Source organism: Camelus dromedarius, chromosome 24, assembly GCF_036321535.1.
Source record: "Camelus dromedarius isolate mCamDro1 chromosome 24, mCamDro1.pat, whole genome shotgun sequence".
NCBI classification, from domain to species: domain Eukaryota; kingdom Metazoa; phylum Chordata; class Mammalia; order Artiodactyla; family Camelidae; genus Camelus; species Camelus dromedarius.
The window spans coordinates 8,301,684-8,320,622 of NC_087459.1; the positions used below are offsets into that span (position 1 = coordinate 8,301,684).

Sequence of the window (18,939 nt, forward strand, 5' to 3'; positions counted from 1 at the left end):
ACATACTTCTTGCTCAGAGGCTCTTGGACCTGTCAATCTTAATATGACGTCCCCATTGGTCACATCTCAAACTGTCTCAGACAAGGCCTGCGCGCCCATTGGACTTGGGGCGAGGAAAAGAGGCGGTCCCACGTTCGGGCGTTGATACGGAAGTGAGTCCCTTTCCTGTGCGTCGCCTGCGTCTGAACAGGCGTGCACCTGTAGTGCGGTCTGATTGGCTGACGGTAGCGCGAGTAGGCCTATCAAGAGGAGCCAGGGGCGTGCTCGCACTTCCCATTGGTCTGAGGGCGCTTCACTCAGGCTGGGAGGCGGGCAGAAGCGGAAGGAAGCCGTGTGGCTACCCAGGCAGGATGGAGGCGGCCGTGGGTGAGTGTGGTGGGTTTCAGGGTCTCCCCCTTCGCAGGCGTGAAGGGGAGAGTGAAGGAGCTGGCACGCAGCGGCTGGCCGGGTCTCTTGGTTTTAGCACACCGTCTGTTTACAGCGTAAAGGTCGCAGAGGTGCCCCTGTATGTGTTTGGTCATTATGGCGCTTAGAAAGAAGTCTTGAATAAGGGGTTCTGGTAGCTCACAGCGGAAAGAATGTGATAATGAATATATATATGTTCATGTATAACTGAAAAATTGTGCTCTACACTAGAATTTGACACAACATTGTAAAATGGCTATAACTCAAAAATGTAAAAAAAGGGGGGTTAAAAAAAGGAAAAGCGAAATACCGCATAATCTTAGTTTTTTGTAGAAACATTATTCTAACTTTAAAAGCCTTGATTTTTAAAAAGTGAAAGTCTTGTGGGACAGAATATAGACATAAAGTTGGGCTCAATCAGGTCTACAAAGAGTAGCCAGACAGACCTTTATTAGTAGCGATTTGCCACATTATCTTCTAAAAGATCTCAGGTCTGGTATCTTGGGCACAAAGCTTTCATAATGCTGGACTCATCCATCAGATTATAAACATAAAACTGGAGAAAAAAACCTGAAAAAGCTTGTTAGGATAAGGGCAGACTTGCTACAAGGTGAGAGGAATATCTCTAGTTTGATTGATGAAGGGTTTTTTTTTGTTTTTTTTTTTTAACTAGGGGGAAAATGAGTATAGAAATTCAAAAAGCCTAACGGGGTATGCAGTAAACTTCCTTGTTCCTAGAGGCAACTGTATCTTTCTATAAAGATTCTTTACAAGTAAAAATTTCCATACTCATCTGTTGTATCAAATAATCATTATGTGGTTGGACTTAAGGCTCTTTATCCATACAGGGGGCCCCCCACTTCCCTCCATGGGGAGATACTGCTTTTCTTTGCCCCTTCCAGTGCAGCCTTTCACATCTAGTGGGCACCCAGGTTATCTTTGATAATCTGTCCATAAACTTTTTCCATTTACTTACGAGTGAAGTTTTTTCTGGTTGGCTCGTAAGGATTGTTGTCTGAGAAGTTCACAGCCTGAAGGGAGCAGGATTGTCCTGTTTGATGCTCAGGCAGATAAAATTCCCCAGCCTCACAAGTGAAGAAAGCCAGTCGTCAGTATTAGGAACTTGGTGGTGCAGCACCCGCACAAAGGGCGAGTAGAAATCAGGACCCAGGTCTGCTCTTTCCCAAGTTCCCACCAGAGCAGCCACTGCCCCCACCTCCCCAAGAAAAAGGGCGAAATTGATTCCCAAGTGCTTTTTGATATTAAAGCAATTTAAGTAATAGGTTTTTAAACTGTCACAGAGGTGATCTTGAGGGCACAGTGTCCAGGGCTTTTATTTTCAGGCAGTGATCTGGGTGGTTGGGTGGGGGTCTCCTTTCTTTGTTAGATCTCTCAGCCCCCAGTACTGGGAGGAGACCCAGGACAGGCACTGTAATGCATTTATGACAAGGACCTTTGGAAAGCCAGGCCAGGAGCCCTCTGAGTTCTTTCTCGGGGGCCTTTGGTGGCATGGGCCTTTGAACCTACCCCATGAGAGATGAGTCAGGAGGAGGGCAGTATTTATTGACCTTTTGTTGAGCCCCTTCTGGGGACCCGGGCATGCAGTGAGGGTAGTGGAGCGAGCAGCTTGGAGGCCAGGCAGGAGTCTGGATGCTGAGGTCCTAAGGGCGCTGGAGCAAGAACTTGGGGGTTTTGCAGGGGCTGAGGGTTGTGTGCAGACAGCAGCCCTGTGGGGGTGGCAGGGATTGGGATGGTAAGTATTTATTGGGTAGCATTTCAGGCTCAGTGGAAGGAAGAGGAGCTGGGGCAGAGTGGCCTGTGGCCGACAGGGCTCTACAGAATGGTTGGGCCAGGGCCTGCCCTTGTGTACCCAGGGTTTCTTAAGGCATGACCTCAAGCCATCAAGATGGCCTGACATCCACACCCACACATGATTGTGGCTGCTCTGATCCCAGAGTTGTAACATCCCTCCTGAGAACTGGAGGCTGGGGCTGCCTTGAGTTCCTCTTCTGACCCCAGGGGAGGGGGCTGGGCGCCTGCAGGTCAGACCAGAAAGCTGCCTTGGCACAGCTGTACCTCCTGGCTGTAAGGACGACCCTATTACATTAGTCTCTGCCCACTTCCCTTGGAATCAGCTGGGAGCCGGCAATCTTTGGCCCCTGTGCCTGTGGGCTCACAGGTGTGCAGTCCCAGGTGTGCACGCTGGAAGGAGGAGTGGTTTGAGGCATTTCTTGCCCCAGCAGCCCTGCTCCAGATGGAGTGGGAGCAGCCGCTTTTAAGGAACAAGATGGTTGGGTCTGAGGCCTCTTGGAAGCCCTTCTGCCGTGTGTCAGGGTGAAGGGGCAGGTCTCAGGGAAGTGCCCGGTGACCCCACAGTGAGTGAGCAGTGGAGAGTGTCCAGGGCGAAGGCAAAGCCCTGCCCTCTTCCCCCGTTGTCCTTTTGACCAGAGCCCGGAAACCTGGCTGGCGTCCGACACATCATCCTCGTCCTCTCGGGAAAGGGGGGCGTCGGGAAAAGCACCATCTCCACGGAGCTGGCCCTGGCCCTGCGCCATGCGGGGAAGAAGGTGAGAGCCTCCTATCCAATCATGGTATCTGTTCTCCCCTAACGCCCGCGCCAGCTGCCCCTCGTGGGTGGACACGTGGGCAGTGGCTGGGTTCTTCCTGCCTGGTGGTGCTGGTCCTAGGGAGGCCCCTACATGCCAGTGGCTGTCCTGCCTCCTTGCAGGTGGGGATCCTCGACGTGGACCTGTGCGGCCCCAGCATCCCCCACATGCTCAAGGTGCAGGGCCAGGCTGTGCATCAGTGTGACGGAGGTTGGGTCCCAGTTTTCGTGGACCAGGCGCAGAGCATCTCTCTCATGTCCGTGGGCTTCCTGCTGGAGAAGCCAGATGAGGCTGTGGTGTGGAGGGGCCCCAAGAAGAACGGTAACAACCCGGGGGAAGGGGGACAGCACCGCCAGCCTCCTGGCCTCTCCTAGCTGCCCCCTCAGTGCTCAGTTAGAAAGCTGTGCAGGAACCCCAGGGCGGCCAGCACTCCTCCACACCGCCCTCCCCTGCAGCACCAGCCTTGGGTAAGGTTGGGAAGACTCCCGTGCTAGCTGCTTCACTTCCCAAACTCTGCTGCCACTCAACTGAGCAGGCGGCCCACACGCATTCAGGCTGTAGGCGCATCCACTAAGACCTGAGGTCACCCAGCGTAGAGCGAGAGGTTGGGCTCTGGTGTCTCCACCCCAGCAAATGGCATCACACTCCCTGTGTTGGCGGAGAGAGGCTGCCAGGTGTGAGAGCATGTGCAGGGCCAGGGCTGCTTCCACGCCATGCTGACTGCAGGCTGCCTCTCTTGGGCACAGACACCCCAGGAGGGTCACAGCTCTGGCTGTCCTCAGCTAAGGCCTGAGCAGAAGTCTTGGGGCAGTGGGGGTGAGGGGGTGGGGAAGGGTCTCCCTGCTGCCTGTGCTTGGCCTGTCCTGGTGAGGAAGGCACACACAGCCACTGTGATGCCGGCTGGGAGGAGGCAGCGCGCTGTGAGTGACACCCTCATGAGACCCCTGCCTCGCCTGCTCTCCCCCTACCCCGGCCCTCCCTGGGTCTCCGCAGCACTGATAAAGCAGTTTGTGTCTGATGTGGCCTGGGGGCAGCTGGACTACCTGGTTGTGGACACGCCCCCAGGGACCTCTGATGAGCATATGGCCGCCGTGGATGCCCTGCGCCCCTACAGCCCCCTGGGGGCCCTCGTGGTCACCACACCCCAGGTACTGCGGGAGCGCCATCCTGTCTGCCTGCCGTGTGCGACCTCACTCCGGGCAGGCACTCTCCCTACTCTTTCCGCTCATCTTGACTGAGTTTTCAGGGTGCCCATCGGCAGGTCTTTTCTCTTTCCTGGTCTCCAGGCAGTGTCCGTGGGGGATGTGAGGCGGGAGCTGACCTTCTGTAGGAAGGTGGGGTTGCGGGTGATTGGGATCGTGGAGAACATGAGCGGCTTCGTCTGCCCGCACTGCGCGGTGAGCCGTGGGAAGTGGTGGGGTGGGGGCCAGCCCTTCCCCTCGAGTGTGGCGCGAGGCCAGGAGGTGGACTCTGCGCCTCTGTGTCCTAGGAGTGCACCAACGTTTTCTCCAGGGGAGGTGGTGAGGAGCTGGCCAGACACGCCGGAGTCCCCTTCCTGGGTGAGTGAGCCAGGGCTGCCCCCGGCCTCTGCTCCAGGTGGTCCCACCTCCCCACGCCCCCCGCCGCAGGGGAGAGGAGAGAAGGAGTGTCCTCTGCCCTCCTGCTGTGTGGCACCTCACCGCTAACAGATGGGTTGCTGCTGCCCGGCTGGAGGGAGGCAGCCCCGTGGCGCTGACAGCCGGCTCCTGGGCTGTGGGAGGTGCATGACCGGGACAGGCCTCGCTCTCACCACCTCCCCCTTCCCCGGCCCCCTTCCTCCTCTTTGCAGGCTCTGTGCCCCTGGACCCCAAGCTCACAAGGAGCCTGGAGGAGGGCCGGGACTTCATCCAGGAGTTCCCCTCAAGCCCTGCGTTTCCCGCGCTCTCCTCCATAGCCGAGAAGATTCTAAATGAGACACCCATTTGACTGTCCTGACCAAGGTGGCCTTGAGCATCTCCCCTCTGTGGCCGTGGGGCTCCTGCTCACCTACTAGAGCAGAGGCACTGGGCAAGGTTCCTGGAACCTGCAGGCTGGGCCACGCAGCACCGAGTGTTCCTCTCCGCAGGCCCTGTCAGTGCTTCAGCGGCATCTCAGTGTCAGAGCCACCGACAGTGAGTGGTTCTACCTGGTTGGCCTGTGGCGAGGCCCCGGGGGATCATGTGCGGTCTGATGCCGTGGCCTGAGTGCCCTGATGGTGTATGATCACTCTTGGTGCGTTCTGGTACTCATTGCCCCAGACAGAGAGACAGGCTGCTCCTGACAGCCGAGTCCCCATGTTGTTCACAAAGCTCGTGTGTCTGGAAGCTTGCCAGGCCCCCACCGTCCTCAGGTGCCCTGGGCCCCTGCAGCCCATAGGCTGGTACTCATGGTATAGGAGGGAGCACCCAGTGAGGTGTCGAGCTTGTAACCCAGAAGAGCACAAAATAAACGTGTCCCCCCACCGAGGTTACAGGTTTGACCTTTCTAGATCATTCTGCTCTGGTCCCACCTCCTCCACTTAGTGTGATGGTGTCCTAGAGCAGACGGCGTCCACTCCCTCAGTCCCAAGAGTTGGGCCAACAGCCCTGTTGTCAACAGGCCCCTGGCGACTCGGGTGAGGATACATTTGAATTGAGTTTGGGGAGGAACTTGTGATGTTGGAGAAACGTGTGAGTAGTGACACTTGGCCCGTGAGAGTTAACTGCCCGCCCCGCAGTCCACACTGTTGGGGCCTGGGGGGCCGACCTGAGGAGCAGGGAAGGTGAGTCTGGAGCAGAGTCCCAGGGCTCATCCTGCACCCTCCCAGGAAGGCCCCGGGGGGAAAGGCTTTGGAAGGACATTGGCTTTGCTATTCTTTCCAAGGGGAGGAGATTGGGCTTTGAGCAGAGTATACAGGACGGCCCCGGGGAACAGGGGGTCTGGAAAAATCACCCTCAGGTACCACTTTTGGGACAGAAGGGAAGACAGGAGTATGCCCCAGATGGGCATTCCCTGCAGGGGTAGGGGGAGTGGGGGCAGCGCCCTCAAAGGCTTTGGCCAGGAGCACAGGGATCTGGAGAGCGAGGGTCGGCACCACTCTGGCCGCAGGCCAGCCCGGCAGCTTCCCAGGACCAAGCCGCCTCTGAAGATGTGCCTGCGCTCCACAGGGGGGCGGGGCCTGGGGGTTAGTGGACATGACAAGAATCTGGGCACAGGACAGGGAGGGATGTGGACGGTTGTGTGGGACCAGGGCAGCCAGAGGTGGTGTGGGCTGAGCCACACAGCAAGGGGCAGGCCACAGCATGCCTAGGCCAGCACTCCCCTCCCCAAGCGTCATCCCTGTGTCACACGGCATGTTTATTAGGCTGCTTTTAATTGTTGACAGCTGGGGAGGGCTATGGGCCTTTGTGGTGGCCGTGTCCCTGACCCTCCTGGTCAGGCCCTCAGGGACCAGGCTGGTGGCCACAGGTCCAGAGCCTGTGCTGGCAAATCCCCAAGACTGTCCCCTGGGGCTGGGGCCCCGGCAGGTGAATGGGGTGGTGTCCGGCCTGGGCAGCCTCAGGTCAGCAGCGAGCAAAGTGGTCTTCGCTGATGTCACGCAGGTCGAGGCCTGAGACGCTGGCGGGGCTGGCACAGGTGATGTTGTTGTAGGTGTAGGCAGGCGGCTGGCGGTCATCGTCCCCCTCCGCCATGGCCCGGACAAAGCGGGGCACGATGCTGGGGTGCTGCAGGGCCAAGGCCCTCAGGGCCTTGAGGGGGCAGCCGCAGTCCCAGGGGTTGCCCTCAAGCCACAGGCGCTCCAGGCCAGGTGGCTCGGGCACAAAGGTCCGCAGCGAGTTGTTCCGGAGGCTGAGGTAGCGCAGCCGCCCCAGGGGGGAGAGCACGCCCTCAGGCAGCGCCTCCAGGCGGTTGTGGGAGACGTCCAGCCAGAAGGTGCGCTGCAGGGGCCCCAGGACTTCCGCCGAGAGCGCCGACAGCCGGTTCCGGGAGAGGAGGAGATACTCCAGCTTGCCGAGGCCCTGGAAGAGCCGGGCGGGCAGGTGTGTGAGCTGGTTGGAGGTGAGGTCCAGCTCGAGGAGCTCGGCTAGCCCCACCAGGCTCTGCTCGTCAATGGCCGTGATGCTGTTGTCCTTGAGGAAGAGCCGGCGCAGCCCTGAGAGGCCGGCGAAGGTGTGCAGGCCGACTCGGCCCAGGCAGCTGCCCTCCAGGTGCAGGCTGTGCAGCTTGCCCAGGCCCTGGAACACCTGCTCCGGAAGGTTCCGCAGGCAGTTGCGAGAGAGGTTCATGACAGCCACATTGAAGAGGCCCAGGAAGGCGCCCACCTTAATCTCTTGGATTTGGTTGTTGTTGAGCCCGAGCACCTCCAGCTGGGCCAGGCCCTCGAACACCTTCTCGGGCAACTGCCGGATGCGGTTGTAGCCCAGCTGCAGCTCCTCCAGGAAGTGCAGGTCTTTGAAGGTTCGGGGCCGCAAGCCCGCGAGGGCATTGTGGGAGAGGCGCAGGACGTGCAGGCCCAGCAGGCCCGGGAAGGTGTCCTCCAGGAGGCTGCCCACACGGTTGTGCGACAGGTCCAGCCAGCGCAGCGCCTTCAGGCCCAGGAAGGCGCCTGGGGCCACGGCCGCGATGAGGTTGTGGTCCAGGTAGAGCTTCTGGAGTTTGGGCAGCTTGACGAAGACGTTGGCCTTGACGCTCCGCAGGGCGTTCCTGCTCAGGTCCAGCTCCCGGAGCTCACCGAGGCCGCAGAAGAGTGAGGGCTGCAGGTAGGCCAGCTTGTTGCCCGCCAGCACCAGCTCCCGCAGGTTGGCCAGGCCCTGGAACGCGGTGTCAGGCAGCACGGCCAGGCTGTTCCAGCCCAGGTTGAGGTCCCAGAGGTGGGCCAGACCCTGGAAGAGGCCCTCGTCCACCCGGCTTAGCAGGTTGTTGTTGAGGCCGAGCGAGGCCAGGCCCGGTGTGTGCAGGAAGGTGTGGGCCGCCAGGCTGCGCAGCTGGTTCCGCTCCAGGTGCAGATGGTACAGGTTTGGCAGGCCCAGGAGCGCCTGTGGCTCCAGGCTGGCCAGCTGGCTGCCCTGAAGGTTGAGGAAGCCCAGGCTGGACAGGTTCCGGAAGGCCGCCGCGGGGACGGAAGAGAAGTTGTTGCCATCCAGCCACAGGGCCTTGGCGCCCTCTGGGATGCCGTCGGGCAGCTGGGTGAGGTTCCGGGAGCTGCAGAAGACGCTGAGCTCGTCTGTGTAGTCGTCGTGGCCGCAGACGCAGACTGCCGGGCACTGCAGGCCCTCAGTGTCTGCTGGCACCCCAGGCTCCACTCCCTCCAGGCTGCGGGGGCCCAGCGCTGCCCAGGAGACCAGCAGCACCGCCAGGGCCAGGCCTCCTGCGGGGAGAGGGGCTTGGGGAGACGGCATTGAGGGGGCCCGGGACATGAACCCTGGGTGAGTAAGACACTGAACCTTCCAAGCCTCACACCTAGACTGCAGCATGCAACAGTTAAAAGAAGGCATGGCTAACTGGACTGGTGGAAGTATGAGCTGAGATATGAGGTGTCGCCCTCCCTTAAGTGGAAAATGGCAGCCAAGCAGGACAACTGGGGCGTCTTCCGGTTCAAAACTAACTGCCCTTTCCACCCCACGGGAGCAGTTGGGTAGTGATGCTTGTTCCAGGGAAAACTGAGAGCTGGCACCTAGCGATTAGGCCGTGTGTCCGTCTGCATCCCCAAGGTGGACACTCAAGCCAGGCTAGGCTGCTAGGCAGGCCTGGGGGAAGGTGTGAGCGAGGGAACATTCTGGAGCAGGCCTGGGTGGGTACGCACTTGCTGCCCTGAGGGTTTGGACAGTTGAGCTAGATGCCTGCTGCCCCAGCTAGACCCCCAGACCTGGGGGGCGCTTACCTGCTCCCTGGTATGCGTGGCACTCACCCAAGAACTTGGCCCCTGTGGGATAGGCCTCAGGAGCAAACAGGGTCCCCAGACCGTGGACTCACCAGAGGTCAGGTTGTGCCTCAGGACAAAAGATGGCAGGCTCCCCAGCCATAGCCGCCTAGACTTTCCCTGGGTGCCAGGCTGCCCACAGCATCAGGCCCTGCCCTGCCTTCTGAGAGCTCCGGGTCCCGGGGTTGGTGCCCCACAGCCAGCTGGATGGGGCTAGGCTCCAAGGAGGGACAGGGTGGCAGTGGCCTGGCCTCTGTCTGGCTGAGAGGGCCCTGGCTTAGTGGAGGGTCTGGGCAAGGCCGCTGGGTGGTGGTGTGGGGAGCCTGTCCTCTCCTGCACTATAGGCTTGGTGGGAGGGGAGGAGGCAACAGCAGTTCTCCGGGGCACACCTAGGCCCCCACCACCCTGAGTGGCCGCACTCCCCCATGGGCTCCCAGAGCCCCCGGCCCACCCCAAGCTGAGCCTTCCCTGTGGGCAGCCCCTGCCTCAATGGGCTCAGGGACACAGGGCCGGCTAACCCCTGGAGCGAGTGGCTTGGGCACACGGGGGCCTCACCTTTCCTTGGGGCCATCCCAAGTGCAGAGCAGGCTGCAGGCAGCGAGCAGGGGGGGCGTCTGCTGGGGCCAGCTGCTCCTGCCCTCTGGATTTCCCCACCCGCTGCTGGGGCAGCCAGCACCCTTGTCACCGGCCAGCCCAGCCCTGCTGGCCCCAGCTTCGTTAACCCTCTCCTGCCGGGCTGCCAGCATCGGCACTGAGCCCCCAGGGTGAAGATGGCATAGGGGACAGGCTGGGGGCTGCATCTGCCCTGAAGCACCTTCAGGGTACAAGGTGGGCTGTATGCAGACCTGAGGGCCAACAAGGGCCTGTCCCCCATCTTCCCATTCCCCCCATCTTCCCATCCCCCCATCTTCCCATCCCTCCATCTTCCCATCCCCCTGCAGGGCTGGGCGGAGCAGAGCTGGGGCCCCGCAGGCAGTGGAGGGCGGGGGTCTCCTTTGGAGTAGCCTGTGAGGGGCTGGTGTGCAGCCAGCCCTCTGCTCGTGGGTGGGGGCCCCTTGGGCAGCTCCTGGGGTCTCCCCGCCCAGCAGATGGCCTTGTGGGAGTTAAGCTGGAGCAATACTCTGCCCTGGCATGCTGACCACTCCCACCCTTCTCCCCAGTTCCTAACTGCCTGGGTGGGATTCTTTCTTGTTGAAGCCCCTGGGGGCCTGACCCAGCCTTGGCTTCTCCCGTGACCTCGGGGTCAGCTGGTGTCTGGCCCCTGCCCCTCCCCCTAGTCTCTTCTAGGAATGCCTGGCAGGGCCCCGGCCACTTTGTGTTTGCTTTCCCCGGCACCGTCCTCCCAGGGAGAGAGTGGGGGATGGCCTAGCCTCGGGGGCCAGGTCTTGTGGCCGTGAGACCAGTCTCCACCAGTAGTGGGGCCCAGGCTGTCCTCCAGGGCTCCTGTGGGGACACGGCCATGCTGCGCTGCACAGGCTGCAGCTGGGCCTAAAGCCACCACGGGTTAGATGGGGGAATGGGGTGGCTGCTGGAGCTGGAGCACCGTCCTCCCCTCTCCACCTGGGAACCCAGTCTCTGCTCTCCCTGCTCAAACCACACATCCCGGGGCTGGGCCTCCAGCCACCCTTTCCCTCATTACTGAGGACCCTTTCTCTGGCTGCCTTCCCACCATTCGCTCTGCTCTGCCTAGGGCAGTGGGCCTGAGCTTTGATTTTTTTTTCCAGGTCGTTCTCAGCTTCTCTTCTGAGAAATTATAGATCTGCAGGGAGAAAGTCCACACCCAGAAATTTACACGGTAAACATATGTTTACACAGGAGAAAGCGCAGACTCAGCAGGAGCTCCTGGATGGTGGGGCCGGTGCACGTGGCCTGGGAAGGAGAGTCAGTGTTTCCATCTTTTCAAGTTCAGAGGGCCTCAGAGGGTCAGGGCAGGAAAGGTCCTGTAAACCCCCAGTTGAGCTTATGGGGCAGGGAACCCTTATCAGGTTTTTGGCAGCCGGATTAGGTACTTTTAAATGTTTCTTGAGTCCTGCAGTAACATGAGTGTTCAGCCCACTGAGTTTGGGAAGACTGCTGTCCTGGCCGCCCGGGGCCGACTCTGGTCCCTGCTCCCTGAAGCGGCCCGTGCTGACTTACAGGCTCATTACCGCCCTCGTGTCTCTCCACCCGAGATCCCCCCGAGAAGTCTGGTTTCCTTGCCAGTTTCCGATCTTGGCAGCAGTGGTGCCATACAGAAGCCCTGGGCCTGGCTACTCCTGTGCTGTCATAGACACAATCCTCCCTTCATCCTCCTTCACGCTGTGGGCGCCTGACCCACCTGTGGCTTGAGGGACGTCCTGGTCGTTGCCAGCAGTGCCGCTGCAACCCCCTGGGGCCTGCATGCATGCATTTCTGTGGGCCCTGAGTGGAATCGCTGGGACCAGGGTATGTTGTCCTGGCAGGAGGCCAACCCTTCCCGGGCAGTTGGGGGTCACACCCTCCTGGGGCAACGGGAGTGCCCTTGACACCACCTTCACCCTGTCTGCTCTCAGCCACTAAGGCGGGTGGACGGTGGCTTTCATCATTCCGTGTTGCCTCCATCACCGATGATGGCAGCTCATTAGCCAGTAGATTGTCCTGTTTGTTAAGTACAGTTAAGTCTCCTGCTGATTTTGTTTGAAAACTGTATTCCGGACGCAAGCTCCTTGGTCAGGTATGTGTGGCCCATGTTTTCTACTGTACCGTGGTTTGCTTCTCCAGTCTCCTCATCATTCTGATGAGAGTTCTTGATTTTAATGTGGTCTCATAAGATGCTTGTCATGTGGAAAAACTCCAAAAATTTTTTTACGTAGTCTGAAGTATCCAGCTCTTCATTGTTTCTAGTCCTGTTTGGCACATGGACTTGAATGTATTCTCTTAAAACACCTCGTGAACATCTAACCGCCCTATCCTTCTCTGTGACATCCATGGGCCACGCTGTCTCTAACTCACTTTCTAAGAGTGAGGTGGTGGTCCTTGCGTTCTGTTGGTGACGGTCTCCTCCCCACGTTTAGTGCAGGTCCTTTCCTCTCCTCCTGGCTCTCTGGCGCCATCTTTGCCGTTAAGTCAGGGCCCGCATAATCCCGGCCCTTTCTGGGCTCCCCCTGAACCAGAGGGAGAGCACATCCTCCCCCCTCCTCCCGCTCCGAGAGCGTCTCAGCTATTAGTGGCCCTGCGCGGTTCCTTGTACGCTGTGGGAGCAGCTTGTCAAGTGTCCAAAATCAAACAAAAGCCTGTCCAGTTGTGATGTGTGCTGCAGTTGGAGTTTCCGTCTGTGCACATGGCCTGAGCCCGCCCTTTATCTGGGTCCTCAGTTCCTCTCAGTGGTCTTGTAGATTTCCACGTTAAGATCTTGCATAGGTTTTTTTAGATTTTTTTTCCTTATAGATGGTTGTCTCTTTTAATAATATTATAAGTGTTGTCATTTTTCCTCCTTAATTTCATTTGGTTTGTCTAGGCTGAAGTTTTTTTCTAGAAGTATATTGGGACACTGTAGTAAAGTATTAACTGTGGTGCCTTTACCCAGCAGTTCTTTTGTTTTCATTCACAAATTAATGTTTTAATTAAAAAGTCAAAAATATATCCATCAATCAGTTTTTAAGTTTGAGCACGGGTTTAGGGAAGCAGAGGGAACTACATTTCAAAAGGAAAAAAAAAAACAATGCCCTTCAAGGAGAATGAAAAAAATATAGTTACTTTTAAAATAAATATATATATGCTAATATAAGCATAGCAACCGCAAAAGCTTTAAACTATGTAATTAGTACTAAAGTTGTCCACTGGACAGACTTTATATAATCTCTTCCAATGACCATCTCTCTTACTCCATAAAATACTTTTGAATGAAACAAATTTTCCTAACCTTTTAAAGGTAAGCCAAAAACTAAATGACGCACTGGTTACTAGTGACTGACTGACTAGAATTACCATAAGGGTAGTCCTGAGATGTTCAACATCATATACCAAAAGCAACAGTCTTATATAAACATAGTCATAAGCCCAGAGCAATCACACTGCATCATTAACACCAACTACCCCTCTTGTACTACAATGTTCCAATAAATAAAGACAGCCTCAAAGGAGAAAATAAGACACAAATTATGAGCATCCATAGATTGAGACAGTCCCAGCCTTTTGCTTTGGAAACCAGGAAACAGATGGTGGTTAAGGACCGATTCAACAAAATTGACAGTTTTCTTTCTTACTAGCTGCTTGTGAGTTGCTGTCAATCCTCCAACACCACGAGGACCCCCTAAAACCTAGACCCAGGTTCCAACCCATCATACTCTTAATGCCACTATCAGAGAAATTCTGTCTCCAAGTAATAGTAACGTGACACCACATAACAGGAGAAAAGTCTAGATTCAAGACAGGTCGTTAAGAAGGCTACGATGAAGTTCACTGTAACTTTAAAATAACCTTGCATTAATTTGTTCCTAGCTGAACATTAGCTAGCAGTCTTGTTTCCTAGTATACTGCATTACATGTCTGCTGTCACCCAGCTTGGACCAAGAAGAGTAAACTAGCCACAAAAGTAGACCAACCACGTGGGTACAAATATACCCCAACTTGTCTTTCCTCTGAGTGTTAACAGTACTTCAGTATATCAAAGAGGGTGTAAATACTTGCTTAACTTTTATTGTCTGAATTAGAACTTAGTTTGAATCAAATTAACACCATCCAGTGAATAACTACTAACAAAAATGGCCTTTTCTGTTTACAGCCAAAAACTGGAGTCTGGAATGGTTTGTGCTTTTTGATTGACTTGCAACATGTGGCTGGGAACACAGTTCTTTTTCTAAAACACCTTTATTGAAATGTGATTCCCACACCATAAAAGTCAACCATTACCAGTATACAACTCAGTGATTCTTATTAAATTTGTATAGTGCAGCCACACCCACAGTCCAGCTTTAGAACATTCTCGAACAGTATATGGTCTTCTGTCTCCTTTTGCACTGAGTGTGTTTTCAGGGTTCATGCACATGGTGGTGTGTCAGTGCTGCGTTATTGTTACAGCTGATCAATACTTTTTTATGCTTTTTTTTATGCATTTGCCACATTTGTTGACATCTGGCTTGTTTCTATTTTGGGGTTATTGTGAATAATGTTGCCATGAACATTTGTGTATGAGTTTTTGTGTGGATATAGGTTTCGTTCCTCTTGGGTGGGCTCTCAGGAGTGGAACTGCTGGCTGACATAGTATTTATGTCTTAATTTTTTTAAACACTGTTTTCCAAAATGATTGTTTCATTTTACAAAGTATGAGAATTCCAGTTCCACATTCCATCAGTATTTGGTATGGTCAGTTTTGTTTTGTTGTTTTGAGCTGTTCTGTTTCTCTGACAATTCATGTTGGGCACCTTTTCATCTGTTTATTGGCATTTTTATATCTACGGTGAAATGTCTAAGACTTTTGCCCATTTTTTAAATTGAGCTGTGTTCCTACTGAGTTATAAGACTAGATATCATGGATACAAGACTATAAGCTATGGACTATCAGAGATAACATTTGCAGATATTTTTCCATTTGTGGCTTGTCTCCGTTTTTTTAAATGTTGGCTTTTGAAGTACAAAAGTTTATTTTAATTAAGTCCAATTGATCAGTTTTTTTCTTCCATGGCTTATGATTTTGATGGGGTGTCTAAGAATTCTACCCAACCCAAGATCACAAAGATCTTCTAATCAAGGAATATAGAGTATCTAGCCATTTACTTGGATCTTCTTTCGCTTAGCTTTTTTTTTTTTTGTAGTTTACAGTGTATAAATCTGCTACTACTTTTGATAAAGTAATTTCTAAGCATTTTATTTTGATGCTATTGTGAATGGAATTTTCTTAATTTCATTTTCAGATTGTCATTAGTATGTATAAACATAGCAGGTTTCTGTTATATTGCATCCCAGGACCTTGCTAAACTTACTAGTTTCAGGTATGTTTGTGTATCTGGACTCCTTAAGATCAGCTCCATACAGGGTCCCATCTGTGAAGGACACTTTTACATCCTCCTTCCCAGTGTGCACGCTGCCTTCTGTGTGTGCCTTAACTGCAGGTCTAGTACAATGTTGAGAAGTGGCAAGAGCAGGTCCCCTTGTCTTGTTCCTGATTTTACAGGGAAGAATTCAGTCATTCACCATGAATTAGGAGCCTAGCTTGTGGTCTTCACAGATGCTGTCCCAAACACAGATGTCCATGTCCTTATCCCTGGAATTGTGATTGTGTCCGGTTACATGGCAAAGGGGAAATGAGGTTGCTAATCAGCTGACCGTAAGATAAACATGGATTTTCCAGGAGGCCCCAATGTAGTTACAAGGGTCCTTAAAAGTGGAAGAGGGGATCAGAAGAGGTCGGTGTGAGACAATGAGAGGACTCAACCCACAGCTGCTGACTTTCGAAGTGAACGGAGGTGGTCAGGAGCCAAGGAATGCAGGCGTCTCTAGCAGTAGGAAAGGGCAAGGAAAGTCCCTGGCAGCCTCCAGAAGGAACAGCTCTGCTGACACTTTTAGTCCCATGAGAATCATGTGAGACCTCTGATCTCCAGAACTGTCAGATGATACACTTGTGATGTTTTGAACTACGTATGTAATGATCTGATACAGCAGCATTTGGAAATTAACAGATGTCCTTTATCAGGTTGAAAAGGTTCTCATCTATTCCTAGTTTGTTGACATTTTTTAATCACAAGTGGGTGTGGGATTTTTGCCAGATATTTTCCTACATCTATTGAGATGATCTTGTGAATTCTGCCCTTTATCCTGTGAAAATGGTTTATTATGTTAACTGGTTTTTAGATGTTTAACCAACCTTGCATTCCTGTGATAAATCCTGCTTGGCCATGGTGTATGTTGCTGTATTTCAGTTGCTAATATTTTAAGGATTTTACAACCATGTTCATGTGAGACACATGATCTCTGGGTTTTGTGTGTGTGTGTGATGTCTTTTACTTTGGTATCAGGATAACACTAGCCTCTCAAAATGAGTTGGGAAGTGTTCCCACCTGTATTTTCTGAGAGATTGTAAGTGACTGGTGTTACTGATAGCATGTACTGGTGAAGCCACATGGACCTGAGCTTTCCTTTGTATAAAGACTTAAGACTTTAGTTAAATCAGTTTCAGTGATTTGTGTCTTTCTAGGGATTTGTCCGTTTCATCTAGTTTGTTGGTACAGTCTCCCTGGTACTCCCTTATAAGGCCTGTTCATTTCTGTAGAATTAGTAGTGATGTCCCCTCTTTCATTCATGATTTTGTTAATTGGTGTGTTATTTTGTTGATCAGTGGTTTTTCTGTTTCACTGATTTCCTTGCTAATCATTCTTTCTTTCTGCTTCCCTTGGGGTTTGTTTGCTCTTCTTTAGTGTTTTAAGGTAGAAGCTGAGATTTTTTTAATTGAGGCCTTCCTTTTCTCATACAGGTGTTAAAAAACGGTACATCATTCTGTACCACTGCTTTAGCTGTATCCCACACATTTTGATATACTGTGTTTTCATTTTCACCCACACACTATTTAGATGTGTTATTTAACTTCCAAACATGGGGGGCTTTCAGACTTCTGTTGTAGATATCTAATTCCACTGGAGTTTTTTTTCCACTGAAATTAAGCAAAGTATATTCTCTGTCTTTTAAAATTTATTGTGATTTGTCTTGTGGTCTGTGATATCATCTATCCTGGAAGAATGTTCCATGAGCACCTGAAAATGATGGTGGAATGTTCTCTAAACAGGTTCAGCCAAGTGACAGTGTCCTGTTATCAAATGGAGTATTAAAAATCTGCACTATTGCTGAATTATCTATTTTCCCTTTCAGTTTCTAAAATTCTTTCCCCCACTGACTACCCTACCACCCCTGCCCATTCAAACTAGATACTAGATGTTCATTCCTTCAATAGAAGATTGTTAGAACAGAAATCAGAAAAAAGAAATTATTGGTTGCAGAGCTTAACAAAGCAAGATTCTAGCCTAAAAATACTAACAAAGATATTTTTTAAAAACTCTTCGAGCTCAGAGAGCAGGAGAAAGGCTGGAGAAGGAAGGGAGAGACAGAACCAGGTGTTCTGCTACCTGAGTGGAACCCCAGATGGGCTTGAGGGCCCGAGAGCGGAGGTTGACCCTGACCTCTGCTGAGGGCTGACTGTTCAAGCATACAAACACAGTGGAAAGGGTGTGTGTGTCCTGGGGGCACACATGGGGGCAGGGCCAGCCTTCCTCTCTGGATCTACAGCCCCTGGGCCAGGCTCTCCCGGATCCACCGAGATCCATCTGTCTCCGCTGCCCCAGCTCGGAACCAATCTCCGTACAAGTGGATGGTCCTGGACAAGCCTCTCCTTTACGGTTTCACTGACATTAATAATTACAAGTTTCGTATTACTAGAGGTGAGGGCTGTACAACATTGTGAATTACTAAATGCCACTGAATTGTACGCTCAGTTAATTGTGTGCTGTATGACTCTCCCCTCAATTTAAATAAAAATAAATTTAAAGGGTTCTAATTAAAGAAATGCAGTCACTACTAAAACCTAAGCAATTTTATAGCTGAAGAGAAACAGACCACACTGGGACAGCACGTGACAAATGCAGGGCAGGTGGGCGGCTATTGGGAAAACAGTGAGGACTTGGCCAGGCCAGTGTGATGGCCAGGGGAAGGAAGACCACCACCCAGGGGCGTGTCCCAGAGGGTCAGACTAAATACACAGGGACGAAGCCTGGTGAGAGACAGAGTCTCTACTCAGGGAAACAGGTGACAGAATGGTTAGGAAATGCTTCATAAAAATCCTCAGAGGAAAGAAGGTGGGCACTGGGTCAGGAATCAGCAACAGGTAGTGAGAACACCTGGGCTGTTTATTTCCTATGGAGTAGCATCAGTCCACCTGTACAGGTGCCTGGGAGGAAATAAACGAGGAATCGTGAAAGTTACCGCAGCCAGGGCATAGTGCTTCCCAGCAGACGCTGCGGGGGACTTTTTAGCTTTACGGTCTCTTTAGGAAAAAGGCTGGGATGGGATGAGAGGTCCCTGGGGAACTGAGAAAGCATGGAGCCCAAAGTGAGAGGACACAACCAAGGGCTCTGCTGGGAAGGGGGAAGGGACACAAACGTGCACGTCAGAGACACGAAGACTTTACAGGCCAGATTTGAAAATGCAGGAAATAAAAAACTTAGATAAGTGGCTGAAGAACAGAAGTAACAGCCCTTATAACCATGAAGAAACAGGATCACTAGTTTTAAAAACACCCACAAAAGAAAACACTGGGCTCAGACTAGAATTACCTCCTACAAATGCCCCAGGAGGTGAGGAGACTTTCCACGACACCTTAGCATTTCCGAAACCAGGCAGAGACGGTACAAGAGTGAACCAGCGGCCGAAGTTCTGACGAAAGGGGATTTTGCCCAAGATACGGCAACACCACTGAAAACCGTTTGCACCATCCCCCAGACCAAAGGAGATGCGATGAGACCCCAACTCGGACAACGCGCAAGCCAGGAAGACAGCTCACTGCGATGACCACAGCTACGCAGGCCATGCACCAACCTGCAGGGGCCAGCTGGCGGCTTCCTCCGGGGAACACCCCCCTCTAGACCACCCTACCCTCCTGACATTGGCTCACTCTCCTGGCTTCAGGACTCACCATGTGCTAGAGACACTTTCAACCTGACGTGCCAAAACCTGGCCACACAGGTCTCAGCCCCTCAGTCTCCCCTTCCCGGGAAATGGACATGGACTCCCAACTCAGCACTCAGCTCAGAGCCAGCCTGGGACCAAGTGCTGCTGCCTCCACCTCGGCTCCCACTGGGAACCCGCCGCTCTACCACCTCAACCAGCACCGCCGGTCTCCTTGCTAGTGGGCCTGCCATCACACCTGAGAAATCTGGGTAAAGGTCAGCTCTGATCCCATGTCTGCACAGCTCAGAGTGGACACCAGGGTCCTCACACGGCCTATACACTGACCCACCTTATCACTGCTCCCCACCCCCTCCTCTGGCTCAGCTCAGCTCAGCCACACTG

General features: G+C 53.4%; 2 protein-coding genes across 3 annotated transcripts; one reads left to right on the top strand and one right to left on the bottom strand.

The window, feature by feature from the left end:
- The first annotated feature begins 45 nt into the window (after positions 1-45).
- On the top strand, positions 46-5,494 carry NUBP2 (NUBP iron-sulfur cluster assembly factor 2, cytosolic). Of its 2 annotated transcripts, XM_010992625.3 has the most exons (7): positions 55-366; positions 2,854-2,972; positions 3,134-3,332; positions 4,005-4,159; positions 4,298-4,408; positions 4,501-4,570; positions 4,840-5,494. In XM_010992625.3, the coding sequence occupies exons 1-7, from the start codon at positions 351-353 to the stop codon at positions 4,974-4,976; spliced, it is 807 nt and encodes a 268-aa protein (XP_010990927.1). In that variant the 5' UTR covers positions 55-350; the 3' UTR covers positions 4,977-5,494. The 2 variants fall into 2 exon arrangements, with proteins under 2 accessions (XP_031303412.1, XP_010990927.1); XM_031447552.2 differs by lacking the exon at positions 4,298-4,408 and having other exon boundaries at positions 46-366.
- Positions 5,495-6,353: 859 nt separating this feature from the next.
- Positions 6,354-9,793, bottom strand: IGFALS (insulin like growth factor binding protein acid labile subunit). The gene is made up of 2 exons (XM_010992624.3): positions 9,484-9,793; positions 6,354-8,376 (listed from the first exon to the last, which is right to left on the bottom strand). The coding sequence occupies exons 1-2, from the start codon at positions 9,497-9,499 to the stop codon at positions 6,572-6,574; spliced, it is 1,821 nt and encodes a 606-aa protein (XP_010990926.3). The 5' UTR covers positions 9,500-9,793; the 3' UTR covers positions 6,354-6,571.
- Positions 9,794-18,939: the final 9,146 nt, after the last annotated feature.

Coding starts and splice junctions, on each gene's coding strand:
- NUBP2 (XM_010992625.3), top strand. Junction 4,409..4,500: donor TCGTCTGCCCGCACTGCGCG/GTGAGCCGTGGG, acceptor TCTGTGTCCTAG/GAGTGCACCAACGTTTTCTC. Junction 4,571..4,839: donor CGCCGGAGTCCCCTTCCTGG/GTGAGTGAGCCA, acceptor TCCTCTTTGCAG/GCTCTGTGCCCCTGGACCCC.